Source organism: Polyergus mexicanus, unplaced genomic scaffold, assembly GCF_030449975.1.
Source record: "Polyergus mexicanus isolate NDT 795.1 unplaced genomic scaffold, iyPolMexi1.0 SCAF_101, whole genome shotgun sequence".
Lineage (NCBI taxonomy): Eukaryota > Metazoa > Arthropoda > Insecta > Hymenoptera > Formicidae > Polyergus > Polyergus mexicanus.
Genome location: NW_027223421.1, coordinates 27,104 through 45,936, shown reverse-complemented (window position 1 = coordinate 45,936; position 18,833 = coordinate 27,104). Strand labels below are relative to the sequence as shown.

The 18,833-nt window shown below is 35.6% G+C and overlaps 2 protein-coding genes and 1 long non-coding RNA gene across 9 annotated transcripts; 1 reads left to right on the top strand and 2 right to left on the bottom strand.

The window, feature by feature from the left end:
• Positions 1-3,737: 3,737 nt before the first annotated feature.
• On the bottom strand, positions 3,738-18,313 carry Gpo1 (glycerophosphate oxidase 1). Of its 3 annotated transcripts, none has more exons than XM_070315067.1 (12): positions 18,225-18,313; positions 7,926-8,045; positions 7,557-7,710; positions 7,256-7,478; positions 7,009-7,172; positions 6,784-6,896; positions 6,516-6,709; positions 6,005-6,393; positions 5,573-5,823; positions 4,980-5,327; positions 4,637-4,738; positions 3,738-4,273 (listed from the first exon to the last, which is right to left on the bottom strand). In XM_070315067.1, the coding sequence occupies exons 2-12, from the start codon at positions 8,010-8,012 to the stop codon at positions 4,139-4,141; spliced, it is 2,160 nt and encodes a 719-aa protein (XP_070171168.1). In that variant the 5' UTR covers positions 8,013-8,045; positions 18,225-18,313; the 3' UTR covers positions 3,738-4,138. The 3 variants fall into 3 exon arrangements, with proteins under 3 accessions (XP_070171168.1, XP_070171169.1, XP_070171167.1); XM_070315068.1 differs by lacking the exons at positions 4,637-4,738; positions 18,225-18,313 and adding exons at positions 4,789-4,887; positions 10,408-10,556; XM_070315066.1 differs by lacking the exon at positions 18,225-18,313 and adding an exon at positions 10,408-10,556.
• Positions 12,366-18,313, bottom strand: Coro (protein coronin). Of its 5 annotated transcripts, XM_070315070.1 has the most exons (8): positions 18,225-18,313; positions 17,895-18,053; positions 17,716-17,817; positions 16,593-16,800; positions 15,847-16,328; positions 13,503-13,881; positions 13,157-13,399; positions 12,366-13,050 (listed from the first exon to the last, which is right to left on the bottom strand). In XM_070315070.1, exons 3-8 carry the CDS (start codon positions 17,751-17,753, stop codon positions 12,871-12,873), a joined length of 1,530 nt encoding a protein of 509 aa, XP_070171171.1. In that variant the 5' UTR covers positions 17,754-17,817; positions 17,895-18,053; positions 18,225-18,313; the 3' UTR covers positions 12,366-12,870. The 5 variants fall into 5 exon arrangements, with proteins under 5 accessions (XP_070171171.1, XP_070171170.1, XP_070171172.1 ...); XM_070315069.1 differs by lacking the exon at positions 18,225-18,313 and having other exon boundaries at positions 17,895-18,207; XM_070315071.1 differs by lacking the exons at positions 17,716-17,817; positions 17,895-18,053.
• LOC138944156 (uncharacterized) lies at positions 14,261-16,571 on the top strand. The gene is made up of 3 exons (XR_011448658.1): positions 14,261-14,565; positions 15,018-15,078; positions 16,054-16,571. It is a non-coding gene; the product is annotated as an uncharacterized lncRNA (long non-coding RNA).
• Positions 18,314-18,833: the final 520 nt, after the last annotated feature.

Genomic DNA, 18,833 nt, shown 5'->3' with positions numbered 1-18,833 from the left:
AAGAAAAGAAAGAAATAGTTTTAATTTTAGCAGTTTGATAATTTGAGTTTTATTAATTTATGATAAAGATATCGTAACATTATATATATGTATGTATGTATGTACGTATGTACGTATGTACGTATGTATGTGAGTGTCATATGTATATATACAGGGTGTCTGGCATCACCGGTCGTATGCAGGTAAAGCGGGGAGCACTTTTGCATAAGCGCATAATCATAAGGAATTATAAGGAATTTGATTGGTCAATTTCCTTATGCATAAGGAAATCAAATTTCTTATGCTTATGATTATACGTTTATGCAAAAGTGTGTGCTCCCCGCTTAAAGCAGATGAAATCGAGAAGAAAAGTCCTTTATCATTTTTTTCTATAATGCGGCATCTACAATAAGATTTTAAGCCCTAAGCCTTAAGAAATTGACCAATCATAGTCAAGTATGAGGAGAATACTCGACTGTGATTAGTCAATTTCTTAAGGCTTAGGGCTTAAAATCTTATTGTAGACGCTGCTTAACACTTAATAAAAGAGTTATGTTGAGTAAAGTCTGAGCAATCAGCGCCGATTTTTAGCCGGGCGCACGTCGGTGAGCCGCGCGCCTAATAGTATGCGCCGCTGCACACTTCACAGCGCGCGGCTCATCGACATGCGCCCGGCTAAAGATCGGCGCTGATTGGCCAGACTTTATTCAATAATAACTCTTTTATTAAGTGTTATAGAAAAAAATGGTAAAGGTCTTTTCTTTTCGATTTCACACACACACACACACACACACACACACACACACACACACACACACACACACACACACACACACACACACACACACACACACACACACACACACACACACACACACATATATATATATATATATATATGTATGTATGTATATATGTATATATCGTAAATTGAGAATATGCTGTTGGAAAAACGTCAACAAGTTTGTATCATAATTTGGATTAAAATATTTCGAGCTGATAACAAAGATTCAAACACAGAATTGGAGAAAAAAGACGCAGATTTTTATTTTTAAAAGTGAATTACGCGAATCGCCTTGGATCGCTTTGTTAATATAAGATAAGAGAACGGCAAACATCGAGCAGCTTGCGCGGCTAAAAAATCGCGCTTTATGCCGCTTTCTTTAACCATTCTCTAACAATAAGAGGGAACAAAGAAGGCCGTCGCGAACCGCGAGAATCCAATCGAGGACCGCCTCCTTACGCCCCTGTTTCTACCGCCCCACCCGATTCATATCGAAGCACGCGCACGAGTTCCATGTTCCATCCAACTTCCAACACAATGGCAAGTAGCGTGTGTCGTCATACCGCCCACTTGGCTGTTGCCGCTCGTTTGCGCTCTTATGCGATATCTGTGATAACAGGGAAGGCCGACTCGCGATGCAGCCTCCACCCACTTTGAACACGGGACTCCACCTAACTTGGAAAATAAACACGTGTTCCTTTCGCGCAAGTGTACATACATACTCACACTGTTAATGTTATGCCACCGCCACCGCCACCGCCACCGCCAACGCCAACGCCAATGCCACCGCCAACGCCAACGCCAATGCCAACGGCAACGCCAACGCCAATGCCAACGCCAACGCCAACGCCAACGCCAACGCCAACGCCAAATGCAAACGCCACTATGTTGCGTTGTCGCTACTAGTTCGATTCGTACCGTTACAAGTAATTATGCGAAAACATGTGCGTCTCTTTCTCAATCAAGAAAGCACACTGATCACGAAGAACCGACCTGATTCGATAAAAACGGAACTGTACTCGTTATCGTGCGTTTCGCCGTTTGCATAATATACAAGCAAGTAGTGAAGCATTATTCACGAGAGCTCTCGTACATACCGCGCACAAAGTCACTTATATAAAGAAAGAAAAAATAAAAAAAGAATTATATACACACACTTACGCACGTGCCACGCACGCGAGCGCGTCTCTGTGCCGTAGTATTGCGCCCGCGCACTATACTACACGACCATTAGTAGTGGCTGCATTATTTTGCGTTGATCGATACACGATCGAGCAGGATGTGTATGATATATTAGCTTAAAATTGCCGTTTACATCACGGAACAATTCGCATCAAGTTTTGACGATATCGCTCTCCGCGTGTAGATGGATAGAAATTGTGTGACGCGCACAGTATCATTGGCCGAGGGGAGTCGATGAAAAGTGATGCAGCTGCGACAATTCGTGTGACTTGTCAAACTATCGTGCAATCTACCGACACGTGCATCATATATTCCACATCCACCACACTCTCCGTTTAGTCATTTATTCACGTTCGCGGAAATGTTAAAACGAATACTAACAAATACTGTCGTAATGAGACTCGTCGAGCTACGACGGACGCACGTATGTACATACTCGTGGGGCCAATGGGCGGTGCGCGAGATGGCAACGTCGCCGTACGTTCGTCACGACGGCACAGCCTCGCCGATTGGTAGTCGGCCGTGCTGATTCGTGCGGCTGCTCGCCAACCGAGCTAGCTAGAGCTGATTGCAGCTGGCTGGGGCGTCATTCGACAGGGGCGTACGCGGTGTCACTTCGGACGCCCACCCCATTACAAAGGGCTAAACCACGCGCACCTCCCTCTACTTTCGTTTCTCTAGTCTTTCGCTTCCCCCCACCTTTCATTTCATACATTATATCCATCGTGGTTTACCATAACATATCGGCATTTTACTGAATCGAATTCATTACGTTCATCCGCACAAACAGTTTCGTGTTTAATTTGCGAAATATTGATAAGAAATACATTTTAAATAAAGTTTCACAGCATTTCCAAATACATGCATGACAAAGACAAATCGTTTTAAATCATCAAATTTCCCCTTTCTTCCTTTTTCTATCTCCCCCCTTACACAAAAATTGTAATTTATTTTTTTTCTGAAATTCATTTATTTCACGGTTCTCGATTCTAACAGCGATAAAAAAAATGTTCAATGCGAGAGGCAAAGAGATAAATCGCAAATTGTTCTATAGATGCATAAATACATATATGTATATAATACAAATATCAACCATTTGTAATATAAAATTTGTAGCATATTACTATTAATTTCTAAATTTAATAATGTAACATAATACTCCAAATTCTGTGCTTGACATCAACTTTATTGATGTGACAATTATAAAATAATTCATGACGAGACAACATGCTTATCAATCGCATCAATGATAATAAATTAAGTAATCTTGCAATATACAATATCTATAATTTATACAATCTTAATATAATATGACGAGATAGAGATACACAATAATGTAAATAATAGTGTAACCTATTATTTATAAGTTTAGTTTCTAAAATTGAATGACAAGACTTCTTTAACATACCAGAAACATTTTTTACAATGCGTTATATCCACAAATCTCAATTCAGATAAATATTGGCGAAAGGGAGCAATTATTTTGAATTAAATGATACATAATGTGTACAATTGTAAATACTATAAATATTATATATAAATATTATACAATCCAGCATGGTAAAGTTCCTATGTTACATACAGCACACTCTCGTTACAAGAATAGGATACAATTGTACTTTCTATAATGCATCAGCACATGCATATATGTATATATATATAATACAAATACAATATTCTGTAATTTGTACATAATATGCAATGCAATGCAAGTAAAACATGCACGCCGCATTACAAAGAAAGTCTTAGATAGATTTAAAACTTTTCCCTTAAAATGTATGCATATACACACACATACACACACATACACATACACAATTTTAATTACTGGTGTGCATGAATACATACATGTAATTTAAATTTTGTTTATTGATAAAAATATACATGCGGAGGATGCATGTAAAGAAAAGATACGATAAAGTTCCAGTCAGAGTGCTGTGAATTATTTAATATCAAATTGTATTATTTAAACTGTTTGTATATTTTTCTAATTATTATATTCACGAATTTTATTTTTTGTAAGAGATTATTTGATTGTTGATTTTGGTGCACATACACAGATAAACGTATGTGAGCTTGATTCAATGTACTTGTACTCTATAATAAATACATATGATAAAACATGTCAAATCAAACAAGGATGTAAAACATATTTTTCAAAACTTTGCAATCTATAAGGAGATGGGTTTCTCTTCACAGTCCTCCACCCGATCTCTCGACACTTATTTGTTTCTTGAGCATTTCTTTTTCGTGCTGCGCTTCCTCCATTTCAGCCATCCGTGCAAAACGTGAATACGCCACATGACCAGACTTTATAGCTGACATCATCTATATATAAAAGTAATACATATACATGTAGCGAGTGATTTATATAAGTATATATATATTAACAAAAAGATATTAAAGATGATATAATTTCCGATATTCATATATTATAAAATCTAAAACGGCATGCGATTAAAAAAAAAAAAAAAAAAAAAAAACTTGGAAGGATGAAAGATAAATAATAAATAATAAATAATTGCTAATTTCTCTATCAGTTTAGAAGATTGTTATTAGTTTAGTATCACACATAATCATGCAAACAAGAAAATAAAAAAATATCGCTTTAAGAAAAAGCAATATACGTATAACAAAAAGAAATGTAACAAGAAGACTGTGACTGTGTGCACAATGCGCAATGTCACAGACCTGAAGATATTCATCCAATTCAACTTGACCATTCATATTGGTGTCGATTTCGCGTAGAATTTCGTGAAGTTCTTCACCCGGTACTTCCTTATCTCCAAAGAGCTGCGAAGAGCAGAAAAAAATATATGTCAAGTATATGCTTGACGATTTACCTGCAAGTAGTCTTGTAATTCCATTTGACCGTTGTAAGTAAGATCAATTTCATTCAACAAGCTGTGCATCTCGTCCTGGTTCATTCTTATACCTAATACCTGCACATCGGCGATTAATGGATATCGATGACAATTAAAGAGGAGAGAAGCGTATAGAAAGTGTCACAGAACATCGAAATTCGTATGCAAACCTTTAATCCTCGTCTAATATCATTAATAGACACATATCCCTTTTTGTCCTTGTCTATAATTCCAAAGCGCTTGATGTAGAGCTGGATCTCGTCTTTGGTGAGGTTGATGGGAATTTTGTCACGAGAAGCACGGTTCACCATTTGACCCATTTCCTGTGCGAGAAATTCGCTGGCCTCACGATGTTGCTTCTTCTTCTCCTCCGTCGACCAATGCAACTCCTCGGCCATGATATCTATGATGACTGGTAATGCCTCTTGAGCTGCTTGCACATTAAGAAAAGCGAGTCTTAACCGACGCGCGATCATATCGATCGCAGTTCTAGCGTATTCTCGTACACCGTAACGTATCTGAAATGTATAATATATATTTCGGATATATCGAATATTGGCCTAATTTACACCGATATTCTTTAATATCTACTAAGTATTATACTGGCCAATCATAGCCTTTCCTTTAAAGAATGAAATAGCTATAATTGGCCAATGTAGTACTTAATACGTATTAAAGTATATCGGTTTAAACTTGATCATTGGAATGTAAAGATGTTGACTTAATAGTTGATCGATATTTCAAATACGTGAGAAGCACTCACTTCAGCATCGATGTATGGGAATTCCGGATGAATCTTTTTTCCAATAATTGGCCATCGTTTCCCTGTCAGAGAAGCCATTTTAGCTACGGCGAACGCACGATCTCCGTAGCTCTTAGACAAGTGTTGCGCGACTTCGCATTCTAAACCAAAGTCCTGCACCAATCTAATGTACATTGTAGGACTCCAACCCTGAGCACCTTCCAGAAGGAAGCCATCAGTCTGGCAAGGTCTTTCTGGTTGTAAGTCGCAAGCTTTAAACAAGTATCGATGAGTCTTTTACAGATGCATTAAAAGAGAGAGAGAGAGAGAGAGAGAGAGAGAGAGAGAGAGAAGAAAGAAAAAAAAGAAAGAAAGATAGACAGAAAAAGAAAAAGAAAAAAAAAAGGAAAAAAAAAAGATTTTTGCTGCCATTGATTGATTCGCTTAATGTACCTTTTATGGCCGCGTCAATAGTTTCTTGAGCCATCGCTCGGTAAGTCGTCCATTTGCCGCCTGCTATCGTGATGAGATTCGTAGGACTAACGTGCACGATATGATTCCTGGCAAGCGATTGCGTGTTTGGTTTGTTCGGATCGGAAACGAGCGGTCTGATACCGCTCCAGGCGGAGAGAACGTCCCCGCGGCGTACCTCGACATCCGGATTTAAATAGTTTTTTACTTCCTGTAGGATGAACATGATTTCGTCTTCTGTGGGCCGAGGATTATGCGTTACCTCGCACGGTAGATCGGTTGTTCCCGCAATAGTTTGCTTTTGCCATGGCAAAAAGAAGATAACACGGCCGTCACTCGTCGCTGGATCGAGTAGACCCATCTGGTCAGGACTAGAGCAATATCATAGTATATAGAAAATATAGAAAAAAATCACTACATCAAGAGATAAATTGCAACGAATTGAGTAATGCATTATTACACATATATTAATATGTTAGCTTTTTTATATTACCTGTAATATCCTGGCAGTACTATGTGAACTCCGGAAGATGGAGAGCAGATAGACTGAACGTTCTGATCGTCCATCTTTCTGATATGATCGGTAAAGGGACCAGTCGCGTTGATTATCGCCTTAGCCTTTACGTCCCATTCCTCTCCCGTAAGTTCATCCTTGAGGTGAGCACCCACGAGGACACGTTTGCCATCCTTTTGTTCAGATGGAAAAACTTTTTGAGAAAATATTCTCATTTTACAACTATTACATACATACTAATATATACCTTGTCGAGACCTTTCAGCAGATTAACCACTTTAACGTGATTTACAACTGTTGCTCCATGTCTCGAAGCTGTCAGAGCGATTGCCAAATTCATTCTAGCATCATCTTGCTGACCTGTATTATATGCCAAATGACATATTTAAGAATAGGAGATATATATATATATATATGCGCTATCTCTATGTAAAAATTGTAAGAGGGAGATTTTGCGTCCGAGGACGAATACCATCGTAGTAGACAATAGCTCCCGTCAGTTTGTCGCCTTTCAGCATCGGAAAAAGTTCTAAAGCGTTTGATTTACTTAGATAGTATGACGACTTCACTGTTTTACTACCTGCTACCAGATCATACATCTTAATGCCGAACCAATAATAAGGAATCTGCCACCATCTGACAAAAGTAATGCACATATGTGTGTGAAGAAGAAGTCAAGCAGCGTTAAAGGACTATACTTGTAGCATATATAAACATACGTATAAACTGGCAGCATAATGGGTAATGGATGCGCCAAATGCGGTGCGCTCTGCAGCATCGACGCACGTTCGTGAAGTGCTTCTTTTACCATTCTGTATTGCTCGATGTCCAATTGCATGATGGCTTTTTGCAAATATCGTACACCGCCATGAATTAGCTTTGTGCTTCGGGAAGAAGTCCCAGATGCAAAATCATCAGCTTCGATCAACGCAGTCTTCAAACCTTTGAGAAAGTATAACGTTATTGTTTTCTTATTCTTTCTTTTTTCCGAGCAAATAAAAATCAAGGCAGTAAATTTACCTCGCGTGCAAGCATCCAGAGCGCAGCCTGCCCCTGTCGCACCACCTCCGATTATTAGTACATCATATTCTTGCGACTTTAAAGTCTTTACTTGATTCTCTCGTGTCGGTAAAGTCCTTCGAGGCGGTCTTGGTTTTCCCTTTTCAGCGTGTACCTATAACCGTCATTGCCTTGAGAAATAAGTATGTATGCAATTAGTGGCATCTAGGTATGATTTAAATATGAGCGACATTGCATTGTTTGCAATATATATGACACATATATGTATAATAACAGAGTTAAGGAATACGCGCGGACATATATTTGCGGTTTTCGAGTAATCTTTGATCGCATTACGATTATCATGCGTTATCATGCATATATACTTACTGTAGTATCTGTCAAAAGAAAGTGTGAAGTGAGAGTACCAGCACCTATGACACTTGCCCCTGCTACAAATAATCTAAGTGATGTCATCTTCTGTCAATTCGTCGATTTTAGCCAGAAAAACTGAAATCAAGAAATATATACATACATAGAAATAGATATGTACATATTTTCAGAACACATAAAATCTACATTATATACATATTTACACACACACACACACACACATATGTATGTATATACACATATAGATGAGAGATTATATTTATTACAATATGCAAGAATTTATATATTTATACTTTCATATATACAGGGTGGACCACATAAAGTGTTACAAGCTAATAATTCTAAAAATATTTGTCAAATTAAAAAATTGTTCATGAAAAAGTTTTATATTTTCGAGAGGCCTTTCTAACTACGTAAACATAAAATTGCCCCCGCTCTCTCTCTAACGGGGGCGGGGAGTAACTTAAAAATTTTAAAGGGAATCCTCCATTTTTTATTGCACATTTCTGTAGCTTATCTCGAGAACTTTTCAAAACACTATAATAAAGTATTTTTTATTAAATACTTTTTGAGTTATTTTATATCTTAATCTGACATATTTTGTTATAAAAAATAAAATATCTCGTAAAATATTTAATTTTCGATAATCTTACAGTAATACTTTTATGTACAGAATAATGAGACAAATCAACTAGTGGGGGAAAAAAAAAAAGTTTTAAAAAATACATTGTAAATAATTACATACTTTTTCTTAAAAATAATTATTTTTTTTACAATTTTATGTTTATATAGTTAGAAAGACCCTTTGAAACTTTCTTATGAACAATTTTTTGATTTAACAAATATTTTTAGAGTTATTAGCTTGTAACGCTTTATGTGGGCCACTCTGTGTGTGTGTGCGTGTGTGTGTTAAAATATAAGAAAGACTATATATAGAAATATTTCTTACTTTAGATTCTTATATATCAATTTCAGCAAAACATTATATAATAATAATAATAATAATAATAATAATAATAATAATAATAATGTAATACATACATGATATATATATGCTATGTAATACAAATATCATTTAGCTTTAAACTATACAAATATACATATACGCGCGCGCGCACTCAATATACAATATATTATATATATATATGTGTGTATAGTGAGTTGTCTGTAAAATTTATTTAAAGTAATAGATATTTTCAAAAAGCTGCAAAAAGCCTTAATTTAAAAGGATACACGTTTTGTGTACGCTCGTATATACATAGTATATACACTGTATATATATACGTTCATTATACATACACTGTAAATAATTTAAAAATTGTACATTATATCGCAAAATTATCATGACACAAAAAAAAAGTTGACTTTTTCATCATTATAATTATATATAGTATTATATATAGTATATATACATGCATAAATGTCTCATGCATACACGTGCATACATACGAGTATAACGTACGACATATACTGATTTCATCCGACAACCTTGATAAGAGCTTAAAGCACGTGGGATTACGTAAGTGACATTTGGTGTTACATCCACGCGGATACGAACGCGGTCATGTAATCGGCTCGTGCAATCTCATGAAATCCACGAAGAGATCGAGAGTACGTCACTGTCTGGTCGCACATGCTATTTCGATCTTTTTTTTTTTTTTAATCTAATAATTGTTAGAGACATGAACTGCATTGATTTGCAAAAAAGGAGGAAAAAAGCTGTCCGGATATATGATTCATATTAGAGGATATATGTTATTGTAGAATTAATGATAGTGTTTATACATAGAGAAGCTCTTGCGCAAAAAATGCATAAAAATTACCGGTACAATCCGCTGATATTACTGACCACATCAGTAGAGTTAGTCGAAAAATTTGATAAATTTCAAATATGTATATATTATACTTCAAAATGTGCGCATATCACAGAACATAATGGACTCGATGTCGCAAGATTGTAGCTAAAATAACGCTCGCAAATCTCGCATATATATCTGTGCCAAATGCTTTGAAATGTCGCTCGCATTAACAACAGGCACATATTTAGCCCATATATACTACTGTATACACTATTTATTACGCGTTATTTAATCGTACTTTGTCGTCTTGACTTGCTCGTCTGACTTGCAACACGAGATCGGGACATTAAATCCGCTCTACTCAACATTATTAACATGCAAAGTGTATCTATAATTATGCGTTTACGTGTAATTACGTTTAATTACATTGTTTAGCGTATTTTTCTCGATTTATTTTCGGCAATCTTTCAATCAGCAATTGAACAACCGAGTCAAGTCAATTTTCGAAACTCGAGAATCGATACGAGAATCCTTGGTCAAATATCCAATGATAAATAGAAGTGTTATACTGCCGCGCCAATGATACGATTAATTAATAATATCACAGCAAAACAATCGAGCAATAGGATCTTTCGAGTCGATTCTTTAGATAAGTAATAGCGATGTATACATATACTCACAGCGAGATAAGACGCGTTCCTCGTTTATAGCGAATGTTGCGACACTAAAATTTCAGAAAACACACATCCTTTGATAGCAGACCAACTGCGGAATAAACCGTTTTAAACCGATAACTTATGGCCACCGACACCTAACAGCGACTGATTGATCCATAGACATAGTATATCTAGACCACTGAACTATATACCATACTGGACGCGCACGGCTATACCTCTACCACTATTACCAAAGGATAGCTGCAGCCATAGACATAAGCTGCGGTCGGGAAGACGTTAGAAATGCTTTGAAGCGTTTGATTGACCAATCAGGATAAAAAGAGTAAAGATTTCTTTATTCTGATTGGTTAATACAATGCTTCGAAGCGTTTGGTTGACCAATCAGGACACAAAGAATAAAGATTTCTTTGTTCTGATTGGTTAATGCAACGCCTCGAAGCATTTCTAGCGTCTTCCCGACCGCAGCCATAGTATATCTAGAATCTAGACCGAGCGTTTGCCTTTATTTAAGAAGTGGGGGTAAAGATGCACGTAGAAAAGGACATACTCTGTTTCGTGCTCCTTGCGCTCTCTTTCGTCATGCTACGTGCGAGCGAGAGAAAACGCAAGTAGCACGAAACAGAGTATGTCCTTTTCTACGTGCACCTCTGCTCCTATTCCTCAATACTCGGTCTAGATATATCTGTCTATGGATTGACCAAAGGCAACCAAAGATTGAATTTCGGCCACCGAAAACATAAAGACTAGAAATAGAAAACTGCGTGGAAAGGATAGATAGATAAAAAACCGATGTTAAACCCGTGTCAGACTACGCATTAAAAATTGAAGATTGTGGATTAAAGATTGGAATTTGACTAGTCAGAACAAAAAGGACTAAAATTTCTTTGTCCCGATTGGTCAAATTCATCTTGAATCTTGAATCTCAATCTTCAATGCGTAGTCTGATATGGGCTTTATACGCCGATATTACATTTGTTGTACGATAAACTTTTTAAACATATGGATTGGCTGCAAAATAGAAACTTTCTCGAGTCTCTAGAAATTAGCTAATCAATGCGCTTAAAAAGTTTGTCGTACGACAAATGTAATATCGGCCTTAATCCTAATCATAAAGCCGTAAGCAAATGAACCAATCACAGTTCAAACATTTTTATTACATTTTAGAATGCTTGATTGTGATTGGTCGATTTGCTTACGGTCTTACGATTACAATTAAAATTTTTGAACGTACAATGGGCTTAAGGTGTTGAAAGATGTTTGGTCCTATCTAAAATAAAATAAAGCGCAGACGTTGCAGCGCTTTATTCTTTAACTTTGTTTTATTTATATTATATTATTCATGTCTTGTAAATTATTGTATGTTAATTATTTTAATCTAATTTATTAATATGTATGTCGCGTTTTTTGTTTGTGATTTATTTTGTTATATGGACATCAGTTATTTGCTTCTTAAGTCCTTATCGATTGTTTATTCTCAGAATCTTTTGTTTATATTCGTTGAAGAAAGATCGTAATAAAATAAAGATCATAACAAATGTTGACTATATACTGTACTACACTAAATGTTGACTACTATACCGTTCTTTTTAGACCCATGTATATTCTTGCACTTGCCTACACTATCTTGAACTAGTGCAATTCTAATGCAGCCCCAGGTTAGCTAAAAAGAACAAATTATAGGACTCTACTGCTGTGTAAAGCCCATATCAGACTATGAATTGAAAATTGAAGATTAAAAATTGGAATTTGACTAATCGGAACAAAAAGAACTAAAATTTCTTTATTCTGATTGGTCAAATTTCAATCTCAATCTTCAGTGCATAATCTGAAACGGGCTTTACTGCTTAAGTTTTTTAATGTACCCGGACTCTTATCAAGCCCATTACAATTAAGTGATATCTGGAGATAATATTCGCTGACAATGGAAGGTTAGATTCACATAATTGTACAATATATATAAATCATGTGTCGAAACAAAATATAATACTCTTTGTTATTTAACAGCAAATATCTGTACAAGTTAGGCACTACAAGTACGTCACAAAACAGTATTCGTACAAAGGTTCATATACATAAAAGTCTCATATGTTATATCATAATATGGAGCAAAAACTTAATTCTAGGAACATACATTATCATGTATGGCAAATACCTCTAAAATTACATACCCACACACCCATCCACACACACACTCACACACACAAAATTTTAACTAATAAAACGCATGTAAACATAATACAAATACAAAGAATATACGATGAATGTGGATGTACAATAAATAGCAAAGATTGTTGCAGAGTCAAGACACACGGCATTGCTAAAACCTACTATTTACACAAGTTGTTATATCAAAATATACGATCGTTCTTATTATAAGATATTAGTGATTCTAGTAAAAAATACGTTTTTACATTAGAGATGCAATGTCACACCGGAATCTTGTCAAAAAACAAAATCTGGAGATCTTTATACTTCGTCGGAAGCGAGCGTTTCTTTGCCATCCGGAGAAGCCGATTTTTCTTTCCGCTCTTCCTCTTTCATTTGAAGAGCGACCGCCGATTCCAACACTCGTATTCTTCCTTCGTGCTTGACGATTACGGCTTTTAATTTTCTTATCTCTTCTCTGCATTCTCTCAATAATTCTTCCTACGAAGATTAAATAACGAATAATTATCAAATTATTTAAATTATTTGATTAAGTCACTCTCAGCCGAGAAAAAAATAAGAAGGAATAAATTTTCGATATACACACACAAGCTCCTGGCGAAACTTGCGCTATATCTTGTGCGGCATTAGACGCGATCTTGGCTCCTTTACTCAATATATTAGATTTCTTTTGTACTTTAAGTTCATTTTTGGAAGCGGATGGCTGATAACCATCTCTTAGGGATATCAATACAGGCTCTGCATCGGTGCCAGATTGCCATTCTTCCGCTGAGATTGCAGCTGTGTCACCGGGAGTATCGGGGTATAAGTCTTCTTGAAAAAGCTCAGACTGGAATACAATTATATAGAACAAGCGCGCTAGACTATTAGTCTACTTTTGGAATCGACTTTGGTATTTCTCGATTTCTTTTTTTTCCCACACATTGTCTTACCTTCCTTGGAACTGTCATAGATATCACTTGGCAAAAGCCAGAATTATTTAATCGATAGAATCTGGTTATTTCACAGCTATTAACATCACAGCCTCGTTTTGGCATCATTCCTATACCTCGTTGAGGATCAGGAGTTTGAAATGTATTGATGTAGTGAACAAAGGGCGGTTCGGGTGTAATTTCAAAATATCGGATCACAGAATCACCTTTGCCACATAAATATACTAAATTTGTATCAGGATCATATAGAGGGAACATAACTCCGTTGCTCGTATCTAATTCTACCATAACTATTGGCTCGCCCAAGATGTCAGGGGCTCGCAAAGAATATTGTCTTTCTGACATTTTACTAAAACCTGTTGTGAAGATCAAGCCACCCCTGAAAATATAATGCAAATAACTTGATCAAAATGCACTAAGGTTTTGTTAATATATACTATATAACATAGTAGCTCTTCATTATTTGGCATGTTAATCTCGGCATGATTGCAATAAACATGATTCTGTATATGTACGTATATGTGTATTTGCATTAGTCATTAATATCCTATTATCACATTCCCTTATACATGAAGATTAATCATCAAAATTTTACAACATCCACCTTATTACTACACATAAAAAAAAAAAAAACATCTTACACACTTACATGTTGTAATATATATAGGAAATATAATTACAATGCAAATAATTACATGCAGTGCTATTGCTCAAGTAAACTTTCACTTGCAATATTTTGTCCCTTCCTTTCACAGATATAAATGTGATAATTATGATATTTTATAAAGATATCTATACCAAAAAAAAATTAATGTTTCTCGATATAACTTACATATTTACTTACGCATTCTTACATTTATAAGTAGCAATTCTCGAATTAACAAGTTGATGTACAATACTTACTGTAACATCTATGGAGAATTACAGAGCGCACGTCTTGACACTTGTATTTATTAAGTTGGCATCTTCGTCATGTCGAAAATTCAGTCTGGGAGTTTTCCATTAAAAATTACAGAATCTCGCACTACACAAACCGGAAATACAAGATGATGAAGAAACAAGTGTATCCTTTACGTGCGTATCTAACTATATTTCTGTTACAAAATATACTAGCGGAAAGAGATGCGAAAAATAAATACCATCACGTATGTTGACGTGAAAACATAACCATGAAAAAAAAAAGGAGAAAAAGAAGAGGGGAAAAAGAAAAAGAAGAGATAGAAGTAATGAGAAAAAAATATTCTAATATTACGACTATGTTCAAGAAATCATCTATAGGCAATTTCTGCAGTGAAATAATTTGTTTACATTGTATGATTACAAATGCATTTGTGTAAAAAGGTGGATGTATATCATTTGATGATTGTTTTATAGATATTTTTCTACGAATAATCTATATGTACTGCCATATATATAACAAAAGTAAAAAAGTTGCACAACAATATTATTTACATTTTTTTGGCTCAGCGTTTATATATTTTCTATAACCACACTCATGCAAAATTCACTCATTAGTGCATCCTTTCTTTTAAATGTTATTTCAAGAAATACAATGCAGCAAGATAAATTACGTCATGTAAGTATATTAATGAGATTATGAAAAAATGGTTTGTCTTTTCTTGGGGTTAATTATGCATTTAAATGAAGCATTTCTCTCTTTATAAAATATAGTCTATTGAGCATTTCATATTTATATCTAAGGATGGAGTAATAATATTTATAATCAGATAACATATTTTATTCGTGAAATAAGAGTGATGCGTACTAAACTTGCCTGTATATATCTAACTTTGAAATTAAATAATTAAGGAAAATTAAAATTAAGTACTAATGTTTTTTCCAAAGTCTCATTTTCCAAAACTTATGATTATAATATTCAGTTAATTAGTATTTGAGAGATTTGATCTATATATATATATATATATATAATATATTATATATTTCATAGATCAAAAGTATGTGTGTGTGTGTGTGTGTGTGTGTGTACATATGTACTTTTCAAAGTATGTTTATTTTCCGTCTTTTTGTTGCATTGCTTTCTTCTCCGTCTCTTTTTATTTTTAATCATATCAATCTCATTGTATAATATACAAATTTAAAAAGGGGAAAAAAAAAAAAACTCGAATAGATGCTAAAAAATATATTTAGCACAGAATGCTAAATTTCAAACAAACAGGTCGAATGTCTCGATAACTAAATGGAATATCGAGGTCCGGTTTTTTTTTACCATCTAGTCAAATTCTTTTTATCAAAATTTGTTCGCCTTGGAATACAGCCTAAAAAAACCGAACGAAATATTCGGCCTGTTATCTTTGAAATTTAGTACCTTATATAGAGCACATACCTTAAAAAGATGGCACGAGTTGCTTTGCTTCCTTCGTGAGCTATGGCTTCTTCTAATATTTCACCTGACCTCGGATCCAAGATCCTAATTTTTTTATCTTTACAAGTAGTAACTAATCGAGATCCATCCCAGTTCCAACATGCAGAATAAACCACATCTGGATGAGAGTCAATGCGTACTAAAGCTTCTCCTGTACCAACATTCCAGATAATAACGAGATTGTCTGAACCAGCTGTCAGCAAGACATTTAATGCGGACGGATGCCATAGCACTAAACCGACTCTGCGTTGGTGTAGTTGCAGATCTACTATTGATTCGGTTAATGTCCTAGAAATACTTCCATCAGGTATTTGCCATACTTTGACAACACAATCTTCAGAACCAGAAGCTATGACATTATCGTTATGAGGACACCATGCAATATCTAACACAGGTCCTTTGTGTCCACCTACTAAAGGATAGTCTGCTGGTATTCTTCCTATCTATAATGTTTTACAACAATATATTGTAAGCCGTTATTTGAAAGATATAGTATACATTATATAAACTATGTAAAAGATTCTTTTATCAATCTGGCGAAAAACGAGTTATGTATATAGATATATTGTATATAATAAGCACTGACAAAAATATTCTTTCCAATACATAGTAACGTACATAAAACATTAAATCAATTAAATGTAATCGATTAGAGAAATTGAAATGTAAAAAACAAGAATATAAAGAGTTACAAACCGAAAGCCTACCTTATTATGCGGTAAGACGATAAAGGCACCGCCACCCGCCGATTCTACGATAATAGCGAGAAATTTGGGATTCACGGCACAAAATGTCGAGTCCCATGATGATTTGGACACTCTAATATTGTCGTAACATTGTTCACGTTTCAAAGAAGTTCCGTACACGTGGCGGAACTTGCTGGTACGTACCACGCGGAAAGACATGTCTGCACACCTATTTTCAATTATAAAATTGATATTTGTCGAGAGAGACGCGATAAAGAAAACTATCAATATTAAATAATCTCTATATGAACAGTACACAGTACACAGTACACGGTGCCACAGTGACACGGTGACACGGTGACACGGTGCTCGATATGTCGCTCATACGTACACGCGTGCGTGCGAGCGCACGCGTTTATTATGATTATTTTAATAAATTAGTGTCGCGTGTCCGCTATGGGGCAGCGGACGTTGCGGCATGAAACATATCCCCATTATATAAATAGATTCCCTACTCTCTCTGCCTTTTCATCATCAAACGGATACGTCCGATATGTAAGAAATATATGTATATTTTCAGCAACTTTTCAATCACTATATTTACAAATGTGTATGTATGTATGTGTATATGTATAAATGTGATGCACATACACATATAGATATATATTTTATCACAACTGTCACCAACATTACAGTAACATGCTTTTCCGATTATCGCGAGTGAATGAAGAGATCGTTTCCTCCGCTCCTTACATGGTGCATCGAAAAATGATTTCGATTCACCGAAATAGACGGGGCGCGCGAGCGCGAGCGCGAGCGCGGCCGCGGCCGCAGCCGCGGCCGCGCCCGTGCCCGTGCCAGATCGTGAGATCGTGATTCAGAACGATTCAAAATAATACATGATACGCATATTCACTTGATCATATATACGCCGTATCATGAAATCGGACGAGTCTCATTTTACATATTTGTATAAAATGTAATGTTTTGAAAATCAAAAGATATATGTGTTAAAAGAGATTTCAACACACACACACACACATACATACACAAATGCGATGCAAACCGAGTTATAGTTTACCGATAACAATAGTCGCAGTTATTGTTCCGACTATTTGTTATCGTAGTTAAAGCGTTATCTTACGTTAGAGCGTGACACATTTTTAATGAGCTATTAGTCATTTGTTAACGATAGCTCATAAAATGGACGGAAACAGCAGAATAGAATTCGTATTCCCGCCACTGCCTGTAACATCGTAGATAGAATGTAACTCGATCGACGACCACGTAGCAGCGCTAGAAACACGAAGATATCCTTAATACCTTATTTGGAAATGTGCACCCTCTTAATTCAAATAGCCCCCATTCCATCACTCTCCAAGCGATATCGCCAAGTCTGTCTAAGTCTACCGTTCTCTATCTTTCACTGTCACTTTCTCTTTCTTTTTTTCGTAGATTCGCTCTAACCGCTGGCATGATCATCTTTTTATGAATACATTTTGCTTCGTTCACCGATAACGTTTTCTTATTAATGTATGGATTTATCGCGAAATAAATAACAGTCGATAATTTTATCGGATATGTAACTTCTAAAGCATTGCGCTTCCTGTATTTCTTTATAAGTTACACGCTTATAAAACGGAACTTACGTACTAATCTTTCACGTTGTGACAAAAGATGCACGTTTTTGGAAAAGGAGTCTTGTCCCCGCCACTAACCTCTTCAAGCACTAACAATGACGGGCGTGCACGTTCGCAAATGTGAGCGCCTTTCCAATTTTGTAAAGCCCTATCCGACAAACTTAATCGTATAATGTATATATATATATATATACACACATATACGTATGTTTAGAAAATCAACCAATCATCAACCATCTAATATAAAGAACGCAGCAATATGGCATTCTTTATATTAGACACGTGATTGGTCGATCTCTCTATGCATATACATTATGCGATTATGCAAATTCACAGGACTTTACGAATGATTCCTATATCCTATTATGTCCTATATCCGCTGTATGTTGCATGTATGATGCGTATACATACATATATATATATATATCTAGAGATGTCCTTCGAATACTTTTCCTTTGTTCTTGCGGAGTATTTACAGAAAAAGAAAGAGAGAGAGAGAGAGAGAGAGAGAGAGAGATAAATTAGAAAGAGAAAATATAAGGCCAAATCTACAATAGTCAGATGCAAGTAGACATGGTGTGCTCGTAATTAGGACGAGTTTACGCATAATAACGCGCAGGCC

Excerpts from the sequence above, each read along its gene's own strand:
- Gpo1 (XM_070315067.1), bottom strand. The coding sequence starts at position 8,012 with ATGACATCACTTAGATTATTTGTAGCAGGGGCAAGTGTCATAGGTGCT. Across the intron at positions 7,711-7,925 it reads TTCTTTTGACAGATACTACA|GTACACGCTGAAAAGGGAAA; the intron begins GTAAGTATATAT and ends TGACGGTTATAG. Across the intron at positions 6,710-6,783 it reads TGCTGAAAGGTCTCGACAAG|GATGGCAAACGTGTCCTCGT; the intron begins GTATATATTAGT and ends TCTGAACAAAAG.
- Coro (XM_070315070.1), bottom strand. The coding sequence starts at position 17,753 with ATGACTAATAGCTCATTAAAAATGTGTCACGCTCTAAC. Across the intron at positions 16,801-17,715 it reads AAAATGTGTCACGCTCTAAC|GTGTGCAGACATGTCTTTCC; the intron begins GTAAGATAACGC and ends AATTGAAAATAG. Across the intron at positions 13,051-13,156 it reads AAGTTTCGCCAGGAGCTTGT|GAAGAATTATTGAGAGAATG; the intron begins GTGTGTATATCG and ends TAATCTTCGTAG.